Here is a 20,585-nt window from a genome sequence, read left to right as displayed (position 1 = left end):
ATTCAGCCGTGTTACTCCAGCTCCCAAACTTGCATACACACAGACCATAAGAGAATTCAAAGAGAAGAGCTACACTGTGGTCACAGAGCTTATGGCCACAGGGCTGTGTTCTTTCTGGTGCTTCAATAAGCAGCTGAAGGGCATCTGAATAGAGCCTGGTTGTGCAAAGAGCACTTGTGCGTCATTCACGACGGTGGCAGGCATGCGTGCCTGCAGCCCTTCTTCCTTATAGGACTATGGCCACCAGGCTGACTTCCTCTGGAGAGACTTGAAATGGAGGTATACACTGTACCTCTATAAACATCTTCCCACACTTGAGAAAGGTCTATGAGTTGCTAATATGCCTTTAGCCTCAGTCTTAACTAAGTCTAAAACAGTTTTTGGTTGTGCTGGTTTTTATCCCTGTCTTTTAGATAAAGAATTCCTAGAAGGTATCCTAACTGAATTTCTACTTCAAAGGAAAAAGACTTTCATTAGTAGCAGTGACTCCTTTTCCTTTTGGTCTTGAAACCTCTCTCAGGATTTAAAGAGAAAAGATGGGGAAAAGCAGGGAGTATAAAAATCACTTTGCTGTTTGAAAACACATGGCCTGTTACAGACCCAAGTCAATAAAAGTTTATAGGAAAATATAAAATTGCTTTTTAATGTCATTTATGGTAAGATGGTATCACAAACCAAAACTATTATCTGCAGGAACATAAAAGACATTTTGTTCATAGCCACTCTTTATGTTATTGTTGCCAGCTTTATTCTTACTTGATTCTAACACACTGGGCAGACTCCTCCCTCCCTTCCTTCCTCCCTGCCTGCCTTCCTGCCTACCTTCCTTCCCTCCCTTCCTTTCTTTTTCAAGATAGATGGTGAGAGACAGAGAGGGAAAGAGAGAGAAAGAGATTCACCACAATACCTTTCCATTGCTTGTGAAGTTTCTCTTGCATGATATTCCTATGTGGTAGCCATGAGCTGAAACCCAAGACTTTGCTCATGGTAAAAGTGGTGCGCTCTACTGTGTGAGCTATTTTCCAGCCCCATGAGGACTCAATTTTAAGGCAACTGTATTTTTTAACTTTTTTTTTAAAAAAAGAGTTATTCATTATTTGGTCAGAGAGACAGAGAGACAGATAGACAGAGGGAAAAAGAGAAGAAGATGAGAGCACTGCCAGGGATTGAACCTGGGACTTCTTGGGTTTCAGGCAACTGCATTTTTAATTTAGTGGTGGGGGACTTGCACATATGTGATTTCAGAACTCTGGACCACTTTTTTTTTTTTTTTTTAAATAGACCACAGCACTTCTCAATTCTGGCTTATGGTGGTGCTAGAGATCAAACCTGGGACCTCAACGCTAGAAGAAGAAGAAGAGCCTCAGGTCTTATACATAACCATCATGCTATCTCCGCAGTCAATATGGACCATCTTTTTCATTTGGAGAGAAGGAGAAGGAGAAAGAGAAAGTGAGACGGGGAGAGAAGAGGGCTAGAGTTTCCTCCAGTACCACAGCACCTGCCATGTGGTGCCAGGGATTAAACTTAGTCTATCTGTGTGCAGGTCACGGACCCTACCCACTGAGTATCTCTTCTATCCTAAGTATTTATCTATTATTATAAAAGGGGTGTGGGGAATGAGAGAGTCTAGGCCACAGCTTAGCTCTGGCAGTTCTGGGGAACTGAAGTTGGGGGCTTTGGGCGTATCAGGCATGCAAGTCCTGTGCGAGGCAATCGCAGTTTTCACAGCTACGGAACATTCAGTTTAGCTGGCACTAACCAGTTGCAAACTCCACTTGGGTTTCTCTCTTGAAGACTGCATTGGCAAGTGTAAAACCATTGACTGCTTCTCCTATTTCCTTTGCTGTTGTCCAATAAATCGGATTCAGAATAGAAACAATTTTTCTCATTGTTGGACCTAAATTTAAAAGGGAGAAGTATAGTAAACCAGCAAAATATTTACAGTCCAATGTTTTTACTTTCCCTACAGTACATTATTCATAAGAATGACTCCTAAGTAACCTGTAATAACAAAGCAAAAATTATTAGTAGTTCATATATACCCAGAACTAAGAACTACTATAGATCTTTAGCTGGAACGTCCTCTAGAAACTTTAAATGTAAATAGTAAGAACAAGAACAATACAGAACTTAAAAGAAAAGTTTATTAATCACTGGTATAAGCAAGAAGACTCACCAAGACTTCGAGGCACATTGGTAATCTGGGCGTGAATTATTCTAGTATCAGAGGTGGGACTATCTGTTATTGTGGCATTAAGGAAAGCAATTCCAAACTCAACATCATTAATATTTCCAATAACACTCCCTCTGGCTCGCTGAGGCCCACCTATTGAGGAAAGAAAAAAAAAAAAAAGCATTCTTGGATAAAGAAACAAGTTTATCAACATTACATGAGGGAAAAGAAAGCCAATAATTCAAAGATGTTATAAATCTGCATGCAAACATTTCAAAGATCATAGGACATCTAAATTTAAGAGTGGAATAAATAAGCTTTCAAAACAGTCTACTCTCACGCAACAGCCACCATCCCACATAAATCTGGGTGCTTTCCCTCTAGGCAAATCAGAGCATGAGCTCGCAATCCAAAGCACACAATCAGCCTCTAGACTGAAAGCCAAAGTAAAGCATGTGTTTGTGGATGATGATAAACTGACGCTGAGGATGAGAGCTTATTGAGTATGACATAAACTACAGTGAACCCTCCTTCTGAGTGAATGCTTTTTAACCCTATTAAGAACCACACTGGACTGTAGTATATATAGTCACAATGTGCAGATCTGGGAAATGAAGTTCGGAGATGTCAACTGATGTGATATCAAGTGACTTTCCATCATCGTGTGGCTGGGACATGGTGGGATGTGGGATGAGAACCCTGTTCTCTTATCTCTTGCTTCTTTTGCGAGAACATAAAGGAGAGAGGGGAGGTGACTAAGAAAACAAATCTGTTACCTATAACAAGTTACTGTCCATATAAGTGTGGAGGATATACTCTGGTTTCTCTTTAGATTGTATAAATCTTTGCCTTTTAGTCAATGTGGAATATAAAGGGGCCTGTTCAGCCTTGGGTTTCAGATCAAGGGCTTATCAATTCCTGCGTATTACACATGTTGTAAAATGTGAACTTGGGAAACATTTGAGAAGGGATGGTACTTCTGAAGTACTGCAAAATTTAGACTGAGATATATGTGTTGACAAACAGCAATCACAAAAAAAAACTCTATAGTAATTTGACTTCTTTCAGTTGTTTAATGAAATTACTGGCTACTAACATAGGCTTAGTGGTTAATAAGCATATTTGAAATGAATCACATGCTTCTCCAATGAGAGAAACTCAATGACGAGAGTCTGGCAGTGAAATTCATAAATATTTGTTACTTAAGGCCTTTAACTTGCATTAACTTTAAAGCAATCACCAGGCATTTTAGATATTGTCATCTTGTATTAAAGGCCAGAGAGTAAGACAATGTGCTCAGTCTTGGGAAATTCAGTAAGTGTCGTATTTCACCATTTAAATGTGCATCACTTTATTAGTGAGAGCAAACCTTTTTTTTAACTTCTTCTCTCCCCCCCCCTCCAGGGTTATTGCTGGGCTTGGTGCCTGCACCATGAATCCACCGCTCCTGGAGGCCATTTTTCCCCCTTTTTGTTGCCCTTGTTGGTGTAGCCTCGTTGTGGTTATTATTATTGCCATTGTTGATGTTGTTCGTTGTTGGATAGGACAGAGAGAAATGGAGAGAGGAGGGGAAGACAGAGAGGGGGAGAGAAAGATAGACACCTGCAGACCTGCTTCACTACCTGTGAAGCGACTCCCCTGCAGGTGGGGAGCCGGGGGCTCGAACCGGGATCCTTACGCCTGTCCCTGTGCTCTGTGCCACATGCGCCCAACCCACTGCACCACCGCCTAACCCCCAATTTTTTTTCTCTTTTTTCTTTTTTCTTTCTGGATAGGACGGAGAAATATGGAGAGAAGAAGGGAAGACAGAGAGGTGGAGAGAAAGACACCTGCAGACCTGCTTCACCGCTTGTGAAGCGACTTCCCTGCAGGTGGGGTCTTTTTCTTTTTTTTTTTTAAGCAAACATCTTGCATTGATACAGTCTTCAGCTCTGGACTATATTCATTTACTCAAATTATTAATGGTACAATGAAAAGAAAAAGACACAGGGTCTCTCTGATTAGAGGAGATGAACAATAATTAGAATTTCACTATTAAATTTACAATTGAACTATACTAACATATAAAACATGTCCTACTCAGGAAAGTCTGAAAAGTGACATGGAGATCTAAATAAAGTTTAGGTCTCAACTAAGCTGGGAAGGCATAGTTCCAGGTTGAGAAGTGAGCATGTATTACCTTCCTGAAGGACTTGTCACATGGGAGCCAAAAGAAGCAGAGTTCAGGGAGTGACAGTTATAGAGCCACAAGGTAAGGCCACTGGCAGAGCATTTCAGTACTAAGTTTTATCCTAGGCAGTGGGAAAAGGGGTGCAGAAGGCCCACTAACTGACAAGGTTCTCTGAGTCATCCCTGATAAGCATGGTACTATGTTGACTCTAGTCTAGCCTTGCCAAGGAGTTCTAATCCCAGTGTGGAGCTGCTCCTACTAGGACTGAGCACTTTCCCACAATGCATCTGCCCAGCTTTGGCACTGCTTTTAAATTTGTGGCCACCCTTTAATCTGAAGAGAGGATGTAAATGTGCTATCAATAGTTCAGTCAGAGCTTCCCTTAGTTGTGTACCTGGACATGCTTGTAGATTGCACCTGGAGATCTGTGTGGCGTCTCCTGCACAGGGGCGCCCACTTTGGGAGGGTACCGGATCATTGCAAAGCCGCCTTCGGGTCTTCTCACCTCCTCCACAAGAGACAGAACAGTGGCTCCAACTGTGCCAGCTGCCCCAACTTCCATCCACTGTGAACAGGAACGGATGGTCAGTGCAACAAATCGGCTTTACAAGCTACCCTTAGGAGACCCTGTCTAGGAAAGATCTGGAAGGGTAGGGCTGCTGTGAGTATTGGATGAAAGGCTTTGTTTGTTCTACAGTTGAGATGGGGAACTCACCAGGACACAGGTCTGTGTTGCATCTCTGGATCTGGGAATCAGATCCCCCACAAGCTCTTCCTCCGTTGGAGGGACGAGGGTTGTCACATGCCCGGTAACGCCGCATCTGCCCTCCACCGCACGTGTGACTGCACATCCCCCAGTCACTCCAAGGACTCCAGTTCCCATGAGCTATGATACAGAACCATGGGAGAGAAGCTAACCAATGGTATTCCTGCAAGAACTGTGAGCAAATTCTCCCCAGGAGTGGAAAGGAACATCTGAATGTAGACACAGGAAACTTATAAAGGCAAATGAGACATCTTCTGGTAGCTGTTTTGACCAGAAACTAGAGCTACATTCTAGTGATTATGAAATTGCATTGAACATTCATTGAGCTATAGTTCTGGAGCGAAAGAAAATCAAGGCTTTGAGCTTCTTGAAAATAGTATTTAATTAATCCTGAGAAGGTGAGAAAGAAAAGAACCAGAGCATAATTCTGGCACATAGGAATTGAACTTGGGAGCTCATAAATCCAAGTCCTGTAGAGTTCTACCACTGAACCACCTCTGCTCTTAATGAGTCAAGGTAGTAACAATTCGGATACAGTGCTTTCAGCTGCTGCAAGGGTTGAGGTCCTCAACAGTTTGCGTGTAGAGATGTATTCTTCCTCCAGCTCCACAGTTAGTCTTATATGGAGTGGAGCAAGTAAGACCCAGCTCTCCATACATGGCCCATGAAATCACTTGGTCTGGCCCTGCCAAGGCACCTGGAGATTTTATGATAGCAACATCAGTGTTGATTTTTAAGCTGATGATTTTGTATGGCCCACCAGGGATGTTATAAATATGCATAAATGTTACATATGGCCCCTGGCATGAAAAGAAAGGTTCCTCACCTCTGATTTAAATCAATGAAATTACATTGGTACACAGACACAGCAGCTACCACACAAACATTTTTCATATCCTAAACCAAAGACAGAGGCAAAGAATAGAAGCATGCTGTAACTTTAAAAATACTTACTCATTATTTATTTATTTATTTTGTCATTTCCAGTGGTTCACCAATCTGGATTGGCCTTTTCAAATTCAGGAGAGAGACACAGAGACAGAGAGAAGGAAAGAGACCAGAGCAAGGAAGTTCCCTTTAATGTGACTACGGTTAGGTTTGAATCTAGGCCTCATGCATGACATAGCAGGTGCACAATCTGGGTGAACTATTTTGCTATCCCCAAATATTCATCTATTGGTGACAGAGTGAAAAAGAGAAAGGGCACCACCACTGTGGCATATGTGGTGCTGGGTATAGAACCCAGGACTTCCCGGTTGTTGGTCCTGTGACACCTCTCAGATCACTGAATACCGTAACTATAAAGAGTGGAGGCTTTGCTGAGATTTTAAGAAAGGATAATGTCAACTCACTATTGCCAACACTCACTTGGACAAGGGTCACTATTGCAAAAGTCAATCTGGACATCTGTTCCTTCACATGGGCTCCCTCCGTGCTGGGGAATGGGATCAGAGCAGTCCCTAGTTCTCTGCTTGGTTCCTCCTCCACAGGACACTGTACAGGTACTCCAACTGGTCCAGTCAGCCCAGCTGCCATCAACTGGATTTAAGAAAAGCACAAGTTTTCTGTTATTCCTCAAAAATGGGCAGGCTCAGCCTTGCCTGGATATGCATGGCTTGAGTGATGTTCTTATTGCCATTGAAATTTAGTGGTATACTATATACTGAGAGGTACATCAATTTATTAAGAACACACACATGATATTTATCTTACCTGGACAATGTCTGGCATTGCAAACTTGCATCTGTGTTTCAGGCCCAGTGCAATAGGACCCATCAAATGATGGTGGTGGTTTGTTGCACAATCTTGTTCTTGTCTGGGTACCTTCCCCACAACTTCTGCTGCATGTGCCCCAAGGCTGCCAAGTGCTCCAAGATCCATGAACTGTACATGTCCCACATCCCAAGAGACATTTCAAGTCACAGAGTTGTGTTTGTTAAGAAAACAAAATGGTACAAATAAATTAACTCAGTGATGCATTAGATTAGCCTAGAATCTGAGAAAATTGACATTGAAACAAAGGAAACATAACTAATGGTGTTCTTCCTTTCTCCTTGCTAGATTTCCATGGATATTGATGTGTCTATAGGGGAATCCGGAAGGTTCCCTAGTGCCAAAATAAATGTCTAAATTTATCCAAAGAGGTGATTTTATCACATTCTAAATTTAATCAATCTTTCTACCATATGTGAACACAATCTGGACTTTTAAGGCTAAGATAAGCATTTGTCTGGGCTCCGAGCTCAGGGGAAAGTGGAAAGAACTAGAAACAGTACATCTAGCTATAGTTATTGACAACGATAACTTGGCACTCATTCTGCAATAGCATACTTCTATGTCTTATTAATAGATGAACTTGGCTCTTTCAACATGATGATTTTCACAGCTGTAAGTCCAAAAGTTCTTCTCCATTACATGATGTTCATGAATTAAAAGTTCTGAATATCACACTCACCTACTTCCTAAACAAGAGGAGGAAAAAAAAAAGGACCAGTAGTTTCCAAGGAGTGATATTAAAGACTTCCGTCTGGTAACTAACACATTACATCATCTGAGCTCAAGACGTATGTTTTCTGCCAGGTGCCTGGGCTAAGAATCAACACTATCGTTTTCCTCCTGTATAAGTCAGCAGCAGGTCATATTATTTTGAAAAGGTACTTTTTTCATTTTTGTTGCCCTTTTTTTATCGTTGTGGTTATTATTATTGTTGTCACTGATGTCATTGTTTTTGGATAGAACAGAGAGAAATGGATAGAGGAGGGGAAGACAGAGAGGAGGAGAGAAAGATAGACACCTGCAGACTTTCTTCACCGCTTGTGAAGCAGCCCCCTTGCAGATGGGAAGCCCGGGGCTTGAACCCGGATCCTTAGACCAGTTCTTGCGCTTCAAGCCATGTGTGCTTAACCTGCTGTACTACTGCCTAACTCCCTAAAAGGTAATTTTTAGATAAGAGATCCATCAACTGTGTTATTGTGGTTGCCTGGGGTTAAATGAAACATGAACCCATATCGGACCCTGAGCTGTGAAAATCTCTTAGCACAATCTTTAAGATACCAAAAGAGGAAATTGAAAGCTGTCTCAGTTAAATGTCTCTTCGAGTTGTGCTCTGTTGCTTCAACAATTTGATCTTGCTCAGTAGCTTACCAATACTGGAATGGTATCAATATCTGAATGATATGAGTTTTTCCTGGTAGCAATTTGAACAGGGTCTAGAGCAAAGTAGGTGCTTGGTAGACATCTGTTGCATGTGACATTGAATGAATGAGGAGTTACTTTCCTGTTCCTTATGATTTATTTCAGTCTGTCTTAAGTTGAGAAATAAGAACAGAAAGGAAAAAACATAAAACAGAAGTTAGGTTGTGTTTGGTGTATTGCACTAAAGCAAAGGACTCTGGGTGGTGTGGGCTTTCAGGTCCTGGTGCAGGGTGGTGAAGGAGGACAAAGGTTGGAAGTAAAAGTGTCTTGCAGAAGATCGAGAAACTTTATTCACGTGTCAAATGTATTTACTATAAACCAATAACCCCACAACCCCTAAAAAATAAAAAGGTCAGTCTGTCAAACAAGGACCCTGTCCATATATTTAGAAATTTTATGTGGTGTGGGAGAATGAAACTAGGGCCTTATACTTAGCAGTCTTTCTGGACCTTTTTTTTTTTTTTCCTTTAATCTACAAAATGAGAGGAGATGCCATAGCACCACTCCATCATCCACAGAGCTATTCAGGTGCTACCCTTGGCGCCCCCTGTGGTACCAGGGCTTGAATCTATGACCTCATATATAAAATACATGCTCAACTAAATGAGCTATCTCTCAGCCCATTACCCTGTCCCTCTTGACATTCAGTGGGCAATGAGCCCAAAATATCTTCTCCTAGAGTCCGTTTGTTTCATGTGAGCATGAAATCCAAACAAAAAGCACACACACACACACACACACACACACACACACACAGAGGCACAAGAGACAGACAGACAGACACACACACACACACACACACACACACACACAGAGGCACAGAGAGGGGGAGGAAGAGAGTAAAGGGAGGAGGAACTCCTTTTTCTCTGAGGCCTTAGATTATAAAGTCCCTGTAAGCCAGGAGTTGCCCGTAGTCATTTTTTCCACCACATGGAAGGAGTTTACTGGAGAATAAAGTCAAAGAGAGGCAAGTAGACACGAGGGATGGAAAACATGCTCGTAGAAACAGTGGCCAAGTCCTTGGATTTAATCATATCTGAAAGTGGAATATTCTGCTTAAGCTTATTAAAGTGTGTCTTCAGTCACTTTGAACTGAGAAATGCTTATACATTTTGTGGGTTGTTTTACAACATTGAAAATAACATGTAGAAAACACATAAATTAGTTCCCACTAGATTATTGATCTAGTGTATGTTATTGATCTTATTGTATATTATTGATATGGTATGTTATTGATCTTATTGTATGTTATTGATCTAGTGTATGTTATTGATCTTATTGTATGTTAGTCCTCACTAGTTGTATGTTACTAATGAATCATTAATTTCTCAGGGCTTCATTTTTCTCCCCTGAAAATGAATGACTGTTACTAGAGTTACCCAAGGCCCTTGATACCTCTCACACTCATTGATTTTGCAACCAATGGCTTTTGCTCTTTATATTTAAAACTACACCACAATTGGCAGCTTTTCAACACGTCCAATTAAAGCTGGCATTTCACTTAACACTAATTAATGTCAGACCTCCACAAGAGACAGAATAAAGAGCAGAGAATAAATATATTCACAGACAGAGGGAGGCCAGGGACTTTTTTTTCATTCACAACAAACAAGACAAGGCCATTGCAACCCCTGTGCAGAAGCTCACAGGAGTTTTGCTGACCACTGGGCTTTCACCTGGGCACGGCCTGATGTGGCACATGATGATGTCCACTGCGCTTCCTCCACATGGCCGACCTCCATGCTGTGCAGGTGGGTTACTGCAAGTCCGGACCCTGGTGCGGTTGCCATGGCCACAGCTGCGCGTGCACTCTTCCCAAGGGCCCCATTCTGACCAGCGGCCGTCCACTGTTAAGGGTGAATCATGGCACTGTCAGTAGACTTCAGAGGAAAGTATGAACCTAGAGACAGCACTACTCCTAGTTGGATGAGCACACTGAAGAAGAAAGTGTACCTGGACATGGGCTGTGCTGACAGCTCCGCATCTCAGAATCTGACCCATGGCAAGGTTTCCCACCATTCACAGGGAGAGGATTGTTGCACATACGGCTCCTTTTCTGGATCCCCTTTCCACAGGTGACACTGCAGGCTCTCCAGGTAGACCACTGGGAAAATCCCCCATGAACTGCAAATAAAATATGGTATGTGGTCTTAGGTTTGTTAAGAAGACTCTGTAATTTGGATTTCATGCAAGGGATGTACTGGGTGTGGGGTAAATTGACGAGCACTGAGAAAGTACTTATGGAAATACTTCTCCTGGTAAAGTAAAACCTAAGCATAAAAGGAGAACTTCAAGCAATCAATAAAGTGCCAAGAAATTTGGAGACTATTTAACCTTTAGGACATAAAGCACTTCCCAGAGCAAAATATATGCATTGGTTTGATTAGGTTTTATTTATTTATTTATTATTCCTTTTGGTTGTCCTTGTTTTATTGTTGTAGTTATTACTGAGGTTGTTGTTGTTGGATAGAATAGAGAGAAATGGAGAGAGGAGGGGAAGACAGAGATGGGGAGAGAAAGATAGACACCTGCAGACCTGCTTCACTGCCTGTGAAGCGACTCCACTGCAGGTGGGGAGCTGGGGGCTCGAATCCTTACGCTGGTCCTTGCATTTTGCGCCACGTGTGCTTAACCCGCTGTACTACTGCCCGACTCCCAGTTTGACTAGATTTTAAATTAAAAAAATAAGTTTAGAATTTTGAATTGTTTACTGAATATTTTATAGTATTAATCTCTATTGAGATTATACACACACACACACACACACACACACACACACTATGGTAACTGTATTAACATTTTAAGACATTTTAGCCACAATGTTCACAGGTTGTTTTTTTTTCAAGATTTCTCAGACTGGAGAACATTTCTAAATGAGATCAGAGAATCTTCAAACTGCTCCAGAATCACAGATTGGGGGGGCAGGAGATTAGTCGCCTGAATGCACAAGTCTGAGCCCTCACACCACATGGGATCACCACAGCACAACTGTGGTGCAGTGCTGTGCTATCTTCCTCTTCTCTGTCTGTCTCTCTCTCTCTCTCTCTCCCTACCTAAAACTTAAAAAAAAGTAACACAATGGCCCAGGGGTCCTGAAATCATTCATCCATAAGACCCTGGTGCTATAAAAATGAAAAGAATTACAGAATGAAAACGGAAACAATTACGCACTGTTAATAGGAAGAAATCCTAGTCAGGAAGGTTTTGCATAGTGGCCTGAACGTTAAATTCTTATTCAACTAATGGAGACGTTTGCAGAAGAACTATGAAATAATTCCAGTGACCTTTCTTTCTTCATGCTACAAATTTTGCTAAATTACCAATATGTGAGGTTGCCTTAAATGGTGAGATTTCGTGTTGAGATAAACATATGTATGAAAAAATGCAAAAGAAAAAAAAAGCAGGTCATGAGTTAATTTTAAAAGACAGAGATACTTCAACCTATACACTGTGAAGTGGTTTTTGTCCTATCTCCACAATCTAGAAGTATCTTAAGGATAAAAGAAAAGTTGAACTCACTAATTTGAAAGGATCATTGCACCTCTATATTCATAGCAGCACTGTTTGCTGACTGCCAAAATAGGGAGTTGACCTAAGGGCTGACAGATAATTGGATAAAGAAGCTGGGGGATGTATATCCCATTAAAATAAATGATACTTCCTGGAACAGGATGGAAGACCTAGTGGAAGTTGTATTGTTGTGTGGAAAACTGAGAAATGTTATGCATGTTCAAACTATTGTATTTACTGTCAACTGTAAAACATTAATTCCCCAACAAAGCAATACAATAAATAAGTAAATAAATAATACTGTTGCCTGGGAAATATCTCAATAGATTTCAGGGCTTGCATGCCTGAGGCTAGTGGTTTGATCCCTAGCACAGTATATACTATGGTGGTGTTCTGGCTTCTCTCTTGATTTCTCATGTAAGACACTATCTCATATGGAAAAATAAAATAAATCTATCTATTTATCTATCTATATATATATTGTGTTGTGTCTTTTAGGACAAAGGGGGTGGGATTGGAAATAGTTATATTAAGTGCAGCAGTATGAAAATGAAAAGATTCACGTTTCACCCATATGTAGACTGTAAATCACTGCAAAAAATGAACTTGAAATAACAGTAATAATAACAATAGTAATAATAGCAATCAAACTGATGCTCAAGCTCTTTGAACAAACACGGTTACTGAAGGTACAGAAAGACAAAACAGGGGGACAGTCTGAGGGATTCTCTTTGGTTTTTGGTGTGGTGATATTAGAACTTTGATCCGATTATGAAATGGCATGAAGAGTCTTGTACACACACACACACACACACACACACACACACACATACGTATGAAACTATATCACTAAAATCTTATAATAATGTAAACCAATGTTGCAGCATATTTTTAAATTATATTTATTTATTTTTCCTTTTGTTGCCCTTGTTTTTTTTATTGTTGTAGTTATTACTGGTGTTGTCATGGTTGTTGGATAGGACAGAGAGAAATGGAGAGAGGAGGGGAAGACAGAGAGGGGGAGAGAAAGATAGACACCTGCAGACCTGCTTCACCGCTAGTGAAGTGACTCCCCTGCAGGTGGGGGAGCCAGGGGCTCAAATCGGGATCCTTCCGCCGGTCCTTGCGCTTTGCGCCACGTGCACTTAACTCACTGCTACCGCCCGACTCCCGTTGCAGCGTATTTTAAAGGATAGTCGAACTAAGATGTTCAAGACTTTGTATGACCTGGATCATCCCAAGTGCTGTTGAACTTGAGTATCCATCTGATTGCACTCACCCTGGACTATGACAGGCACTCTGACAAGGACAGAACCCATTAAATTTCGAGCCACACATTCATATTCAGACGTGTCTTCTTTCTGAGCAGCAGCAATATATAATGAGCTGTTGGGCAGCACACTGACTCGCTCATCCCAGGGCAGAGAGTGTCCTTGACGAGACCATGTAATGGTTGGGTGAGGCTCTCCAGTAGCCTGACAATTCAATATGACTTTGCCACCAGCACTGACAACTGTCTCTACTGGCTCAACAGTGATTACAGGAGGACCTAGAGAAAAAAAACATCCAGTTTCTTAGTTCCTGTGGAGTTAGGTTAACATAAGTTTGATTTATTTATAGAACACTGTAGTCCCTCAATTACTAAGACTGAAACTGACATTTATAAGTATCGGTAGCTATGGTTTGTTTAGTAAGTATACTTATAGACTTTAGTAGTAAATTAAGTAGAGTTTAGTGTAGAGTAGGTGCTGTGGGAGCATAAATAACAGAAGTTTCAGAGAAAATGGAAAGTATGCCATTGGTGAGGACAATGAAGACATTCAGGAATTATTTTGAAAGCAGGAATGCCATCATCTTTAAAAGGTATTGTATAATAGAAGGAATTAAATAAATGGGACTACGTCAAACTAAAATGCTATATATATATCAAAAGCAAACTATATAAGGATAACCAGGCAGCTCAGTAATTGGGAGAAGATCACACGTCCAACAAAGGATGGATATCAAACCTATAAAGAATTGGTACAGCTGGGGCCAGGCAGTGGAGCACCTGGTTAAGTGCTCACATTACAGTGCCAGTGCACAAAGACACAGGTTCAAGCCCCTGGTCACCACCTACAGGGGGAATGCTTCATGAGTGCTGAAGTAGGGTTGAAGGTGTCTCTCTGTCTTTCTCTCTCTCTACCTCCTCCTGCCCTCTCAATTTTCGTCTCTATCCAATAATGAATAAATAATAAAGACGAATTAGTACGACTCAAAAAATGGAAAAAAAAAGAATACAATGCCATCTGGTTTTGGTTTTGGGGATGGAAACAGTTAACATATAAAAGCTCTGCCACCAACCAATGCAATATAATTTTTTAAAACTTTTTTTCTTTATATATATATATTTATTGTTGTTGTTATTGATATCGTCATTGTCATAGGACAGAGAGAAATGGAGAGAGGAGGGGAAGACAGAGAGGGGGAGAGAAAGATAGACACCTGCAGACCTGCTTCACCGCCTGTGAAGCGACCCCCCAAGCAGGTGGGGAGCCAGGGGCTCGAACCATGATCCTAACTTGGTCCTTGCGCTTTGCGCCACGTGCACTTAACCCACTGCGCTACTGCCCGACCCCTCTTTTTTTTTCAAATTATATTTATTTATTTATTGGATAGAGACTGCCAGAAGTCAAGTGGGAATGGGGTGATAGGAAGGAGAAGAGAAAGAGAGACACCTACAACACTGCTTCACCACGCACAAAGCTTTCCCCCTGCAGGTGGAGACTGGGGGCTCGAACCCAGGTCTTTGAGCATTGTAACATGTGAGCTCAACCAGGTGCGCCATCACCTGGCCCTCCAGTTGCAATCTTGAGCTGCATGTGTTAGATAAAATAGAAAAATGTCTGTGTAAAACTGTCACTCATAAGCTTGATAACCATCACTCCATCAGCCAACAAAATTAAATCAGACACACCCTGGATGTTACCACCAATGTAATAAAGCAGACACCAATGAGACAGGGAGATGAGATACTGTACCCATGTGTCAACACATGTATTTCAAACCATTAAAATGATAAATAAATAAATAAACCCAACAAAATGATCTGAAAAATAATAACGTTAAAGAAAATGGCCTTTCTTTTGCCAGCTTACTCTGCAGAGTTAGGCTCATGCTACGCTCCACCACCCCTGCCTCGTTGGCGGCGACACAGGTATAGTCACCAGCATCTTCGTTCTATGGGAAAAAAATAGTGTTAGAAAAACACATGTCTTCAGGATAGAACAAAGTCCCTTTTTTACCATTATGCTTACTTATATGAGATTTCATTTTTGAGAAGGCAATTTGACAGAAATAGAAAACTCTATACACATTGATTCATTTAAAAAGAATAGAAATCCCCAGCCTAAATAGATTTAAGACAGACTATCACTGCTATTCTCCAAAATAATGGCTAGTCTTAAATCAAATAAAAAAAAATAACATCTTTTTATAATGCATCTGATATCATCTTACTAAAAAAGGTCTTGATGCTAGTTTGATATTTGGCTTACTCAAGCAAAATAAAAATAAAAACTAACAAAAATTGAGCTCTTTCTAATGAATTCTGTCATTGTATTATTTAAATAGAAACATACTAGAAATATACAAGACCTGTATATTGGATTAAGAATAATTAGATAGCATATATAAATCAATTCAATATTGGGCTAACTAGTTATCGGTAGTTTACTTGAGAAAATTTTAGATAAAATCTTGTATTACATTGACACTCCAACCCCAGGATAGAAAAACTCAAAACACTAATCATTTTCTGAATTGCTGAAAAGTTTGGAAAGCACAATATAGTTATCAATTTGGTGATGAAAACTACGCTATGATTTTTTATAATTGTGCCTGTAATTCTTTAATTTCCTTATTCTAAAACAGAGATGGGGGAATAACTGACTGATGTTAAATAACAGAATAATTAAAGGAAAAAAAGAAAACAAGCTATTGTATTATTTGTATTATTATTATTATTTTGCCCCCAGGGTTATTGCTGGGGCTTGGTGCAGCTTGTATTTCTTTGAAAGGACGCCAAATCATCAGTCTGAACGATGGTTTCAATTTTTGGAAAGAATGTGTTGATTAAGATTTTAGGATTTAAACAGGAATATGAGGAACTTTCCTACTTCAGTGCCCCTGTAGAGAGACACTGACTGTGGCAGTTCAAGTGCCTGATAATTTTAGTGTAACTTACAAGGGTGCCATAAATAGCAAGGGAGCCATTGCCAAGTTGTCGGATTCTGTGGCTTATTTCAATGTCTACCCCCTTCCTGCTCCACTGGATGGTGGGGGCTGGATCTCCTTTCACCTCACAATTTAGGATTGCATTACCCCCAAGTGGTTCGATCCAGTTAGAAGGGTAATCATCTTGGAAGACTGGAGGTTCTGGAAAATAACAAAAGGCAAAGATATGTGAAAGGAAATTCTGGTCATTTCTTTGTGATTTTGACTTTTTCAGAAAGATAACTGAGGTCCAGCAAAATAGTTCACTTGAATCGTGTGTTTCGTTCGTATGCAACTTGGGTTTGAGCCTGGCCCCCACAGCATTAAAGGAAGCTTTATTGGTGCTATGTTCTCTTTCACTCTCTCTCTACCTCCTGCCTCTCTGTCTCTAAAAATTTATAAAAATAAAATAAAAATAGAAATAAAAAAATAAAATAAAAAATAAAATAAAAAATAGAAAGATAATTGAGTGAATAGGCACAGAGCTACTTTCGGATCCCAGAAATTTTCCAGAATCAATAGTTCATGCTAACCAACTGGAATCTTTTGTCTGTGCCAATCAGCTAAGAGAATGATTCCGCTCTTCAAGAGTGATCACCTTCCCTACTGCTTACCTACCCTTGAGATGAATGTTCACAATTATTATTTCTTATGAATTTGTACATCTGTGAAAATAGGACTAAATGGATGAATAAACTGAAGTTACATTGTAAAGAAGAGAGAAACCACTCACTCTACATAAATCACAAGGAAAGCTACAGAGCACTTTTACCTACCTTTCACGTAAACAGATCCAATTGCTTTTACAAAACCCACGCTGTTCTCGGCAGTGCATACGTAGGTCCCGGAGTCCCCTTTGGACACTCTCTCAATAACAAGTTCACTATGTCCAGTGACACTGTCAAAGCGGGCTGAGGGAACAAGTTAGGAACAACACAAATGACTCTCAGTAACCTAGGAAAATAATCACAACAGTAGAGTGTTTTGCGGGTTGGATTTATGAGTTGAATCAGTCACTGCACCAGAGATCTCCTCACATCGGAAGAGAACCTTTTCAACAGATTTCTACCTTGAAGCTATTTTCTACGCCTCTAAAAACAGCAGGAGGAATAGGGAGACAGAATGAAAACAAACATCTTTCAAAATGATTTTTGATTGGAAGTTCACCTTTCATTTCTCAGTACTGCCTGAAGCTGGCTCAGAGTCTCTCTGAATTTTGAAATATCTTTCATTCTGCAAGAAGACATTTTCCATTTTGTATCTCACCACCACTCTTCCTCCCAAACAATTTATGTAAAAACATGAAAACCTTTTCAGTTATAATTTAACTCACTTGGCAGGGTCAGAAGGGGAACTCATGGAAACATGGGCTAGTTAGGTAATAATGACAACATGGTCCAATGTTATTGTAGTAACTAAGTTGGGGGTGAGAGTACTTTGCAAACACCTCTCATGGGGAGATGATAGGTTGTACCCATGCCAACAACTGTACTATGCGCCATTAACTCCCCAATAAAGGAAAAAAAAAATCTCTGTAACAGTAAAGGCATAAATATGTACAAAGACTGTCTGTCATATCTATTGGAAATGAATATAGGGTAAACATGTCACTTTTTAAGCAACTAATCCTAAATAAGATTCTGGTAAAAATAGGTAAATGTCAAATATGTTAACTATTATGTCCCAATTGAAATGATCTCTTAAGATTTCATATTGCTGAGTGTTACATGGAAAATTAAGGCTTAAGTGTTTAAAAGTTATTTTAAATTTACTTTTATTTGTTTATTATAGAGACAAGAGAGAAATCGAGAGGGAAGGGGGAGGATAGAAGTGTGAAACTACCCCTCTTGCAGGTGAGGATCCAGGGCTTGAACCTTAGTTCTTGTGCATGATAACATGGGCGTACAATTGAGTGCATCACTGCTTGGCCCCAAACCTTAAAAATTTTAAACAGTATTATACTTTCAAAAAAATAGCACTGACTAGATGTTTCAGATTTTGTTTTTCTTTAGAAAGACATGCTATTAGGGGCCAGGTGGTGGAACAGCTGGTTAAGTACACGCACTACAGTGCACAAAAACCCAGGTTCAAGCCCCTAGTCCCCACCTGCATGGGGAAAGCTTTACAAGCAGTGAAGCAGGGCTGCAGGTGTTTCTGTCTCTCTCCCTACCTCCCCCCACCCTCTCAATTTCTCTCTGTCTCTATCCAATAATAAATAAATAAAATTTAAATAGAAAGGCATGCAGCTATTATCAAAGTAATACAGTTGATAAATTCCAGCCATTAACACAAATCTTCATAAAAATTAGTGCTTATTGGAATCGGGCAGTAGCAGTGGGTTAAGCACACGTGGCGCAAAGCCCAAGAACTGGCCTAAGGATCCCAGTTCGAGCCCCCGGCTCCCCACCTGCAGGGGAGTCGCTTCACAGACGGTGAAGCAGGTCTGCAGGTATCTATCTTTCTCTCAACGACGATATCAACAACAATAGTAACTACAACAACAATAAAAACAACAAGGGCAACAAAAAGGAAATAAATAAATTAAAAAACATTAGTGCTTATTACTACCCTTCTTTTTTAAAATTTATTTTATTTATTTATTCCCTTTTGTTGCCCTTGTTTTATTGTTGTAGTTATTATTGTCATTGTTGTTGGACAGGACAGAGAGAAATGAAGAGAGGAGGGGAAGACAGAGAGAGAGGAGAGGAAGATAGACACCTGCAGATCTGCTTAACCGCTTGTGAAGCGACTCCCCTGCAGGTAGGGAGCCGGGGCTCGAACAGGGGTCCTTACGCCGGTCCTTGTGCTTTGTGCCACCTGCGCTTAACCCACTGCACTATAGCCCGACTCCCTATTACTACCCTTCTAAGAAAACACTTTTGATTGGCCACCAGGACTTCTCTGGGACTTCATGCCTTTGTGATTCCACCATTTTGGTGGGATCTTTTGGCTTTTTTTTTTTTTTTTTCTGGAAAGAGGGAAAGAGAAGAGAGGCAGAGAGAAAAGGAGACACCACAATACTGTCCCACTGTTCCTGATTTTCCCCTCTGCATTACGCTCTGACATGGTGGTTGAGGTTCAAACCTGGGTTCTTTTGCATGGTAAGCTGTGTACTCTACTGGGTGAACTATCTCCCAGCCCCCTGAAGACACTTATTAAATACAACTAATCAGTACTTCAGAACTCAATTTTAGAATATGACAAATTCTCATTACTAACAAGTCGATATGCTCATGATAAAGTCTGATAACTACAGACATTATTGAGAACTCCTGGGTTCCAGGGATGACCGTATTGACTAAAAATTATTCTGTTGGCATATAAGTGGTCTACATACAGTAGAAGTTAACGAATACATTTACCTCTGTAAGATCAGGAAAATCTTCCAAACTCCAATAGTCGTCATCTCAGTTCATTTACCACTGATCAAGGAGTTCTATGGGGACTAATTGCAGGTGTCTGGATGTACAGTGGTTTCTCTTCATATGGGAGGGGACTCATTTTAAGTGAAAAAGCCCACTGTCTTGCAATACATGATCTGTGATCAATTTATATCCTTTCAAATGAATTCAAAGACACATATCCTGTGTCTAGGATAAAATTCTGGTAATGGAACTACTGTACAGAACCTAGAGGGACCAATTCTTCATTATCAGTTTATCAACTGATCCTCAAAGCTGAAGGAAAAGCAGACTGGTTTTAAGGTCTATGTTGGTATATTATTCACATAAGAATGAAAAGACCAACCTGGGATAATGTTGTTATTAAAGTTCCATGTCAGCTTGGGCAGTGGAATACCAGTTGCTCTACAGTTTAATCGCAGTTGCTCGCCTTTATTTAATGACACATCTCCAGGGAGTTCAGTGAAAGCAGGGAGAACATGGACAGTCAGACTGACAGTGTGTGTGTCTTCACCTGCAGTATTGTGAGCAATGCAGGTATAGCTGCCAGCATCCTCTGGCTTAAACAGAAAAACAGAGTGTTTTATGTCACTGTACAATCTTACATAAAATACATACACTTGAAAATTTTGGTGCCGCTAACTTTAGTTTAAAGACAATTTAAGGGAGTCAGGCGGTAGCACAGCGAGTTAAGCGCAAGTGGCGCAAAGCGCAAGTACCAGCATAAGGATCCCGGTTCGAGTCCCCGGCTTCCCACCTGCAGGGAAGTCACTTCATAGGCGGTGAAGCAGGTCTGCAGTTGTCTATGTTTCTTTCCCTCTCTCTCTGTCTTCTCCTCCTCTCTCTATCTCTCTGTCCTATCCAACAACAATGACATCAATAACAACAACAATAACTACAACAATAAAAAAATAACAAGGACAACAAAATGGAATAAATTAAATAAATAAAAAAAAGACAATTACAATTTCTGTGTTACAGCCTGAACTATCTGGTATTATGTTTTGGCATAATATAATTTGAAATGTACAAGAGTTTAAATATAAGGTAAGCTAAGTGGTCGAGGAGGTGGTACAGTGGATAGAGTGTTGAACTTGCAAGCATGAGGTCCTG

General features: G+C 40.5%; 1 protein-coding gene across 2 annotated transcripts in view; it reads right to left on the bottom strand.

Annotated features, from left to right (window-relative positions):
* HMCN1 (hemicentin 1) overlaps positions 1-20,585 on the bottom strand; it is a 453,341-nt gene that overhangs the window by 48,001 nt on the left and 384,755 nt on the right. For both annotated transcript variants that reach the window (XM_060197833.1, XM_060197834.1), the window contains exons 83-95: positions 19,819-20,032; positions 16,848-16,982; positions 16,043-16,233; positions 14,955-15,036; positions 13,097-13,366; positions 10,261-10,431; positions 9,984-10,154; positions 6,826-6,996; positions 6,481-6,651; positions 5,062-5,232; positions 4,741-4,911; positions 2,180-2,329; positions 1,763-1,900 (exon numbers count right to left, since the gene is read on the bottom strand). In XM_060197833.1, coding sequence (XP_060053816.1) covers positions 1,763-1,900; positions 2,180-2,329; positions 4,741-4,911; positions 5,062-5,232; positions 6,481-6,651; positions 6,826-6,996; positions 9,984-10,154; positions 10,261-10,431; positions 13,097-13,366; positions 14,955-15,036; positions 16,043-16,233; positions 16,848-16,982; positions 19,819-20,032 — 2,206 coding nt within the window. The remainder of the gene's footprint in view (positions 1-1,762; positions 1,901-2,179; positions 2,330-4,740; positions 4,912-5,061; positions 5,233-6,480; positions 6,652-6,825; positions 6,997-9,983; positions 10,155-10,260; positions 10,432-13,096; positions 13,367-14,954; positions 15,037-16,042; positions 16,234-16,847; positions 16,983-19,818; positions 20,033-20,585) is intronic.

This window comes from Erinaceus europaeus, chromosome 9 (genome assembly GCF_950295315.1).
Source record: "Erinaceus europaeus chromosome 9, mEriEur2.1, whole genome shotgun sequence".
Lineage (NCBI taxonomy): Eukaryota > Metazoa > Chordata > Mammalia > Eulipotyphla > Erinaceidae > Erinaceus > Erinaceus europaeus.
The sequence above is the reverse complement of the archived record's forward strand: the minus strand, read 5'-3'. Positions and strand labels throughout refer to the sequence as shown.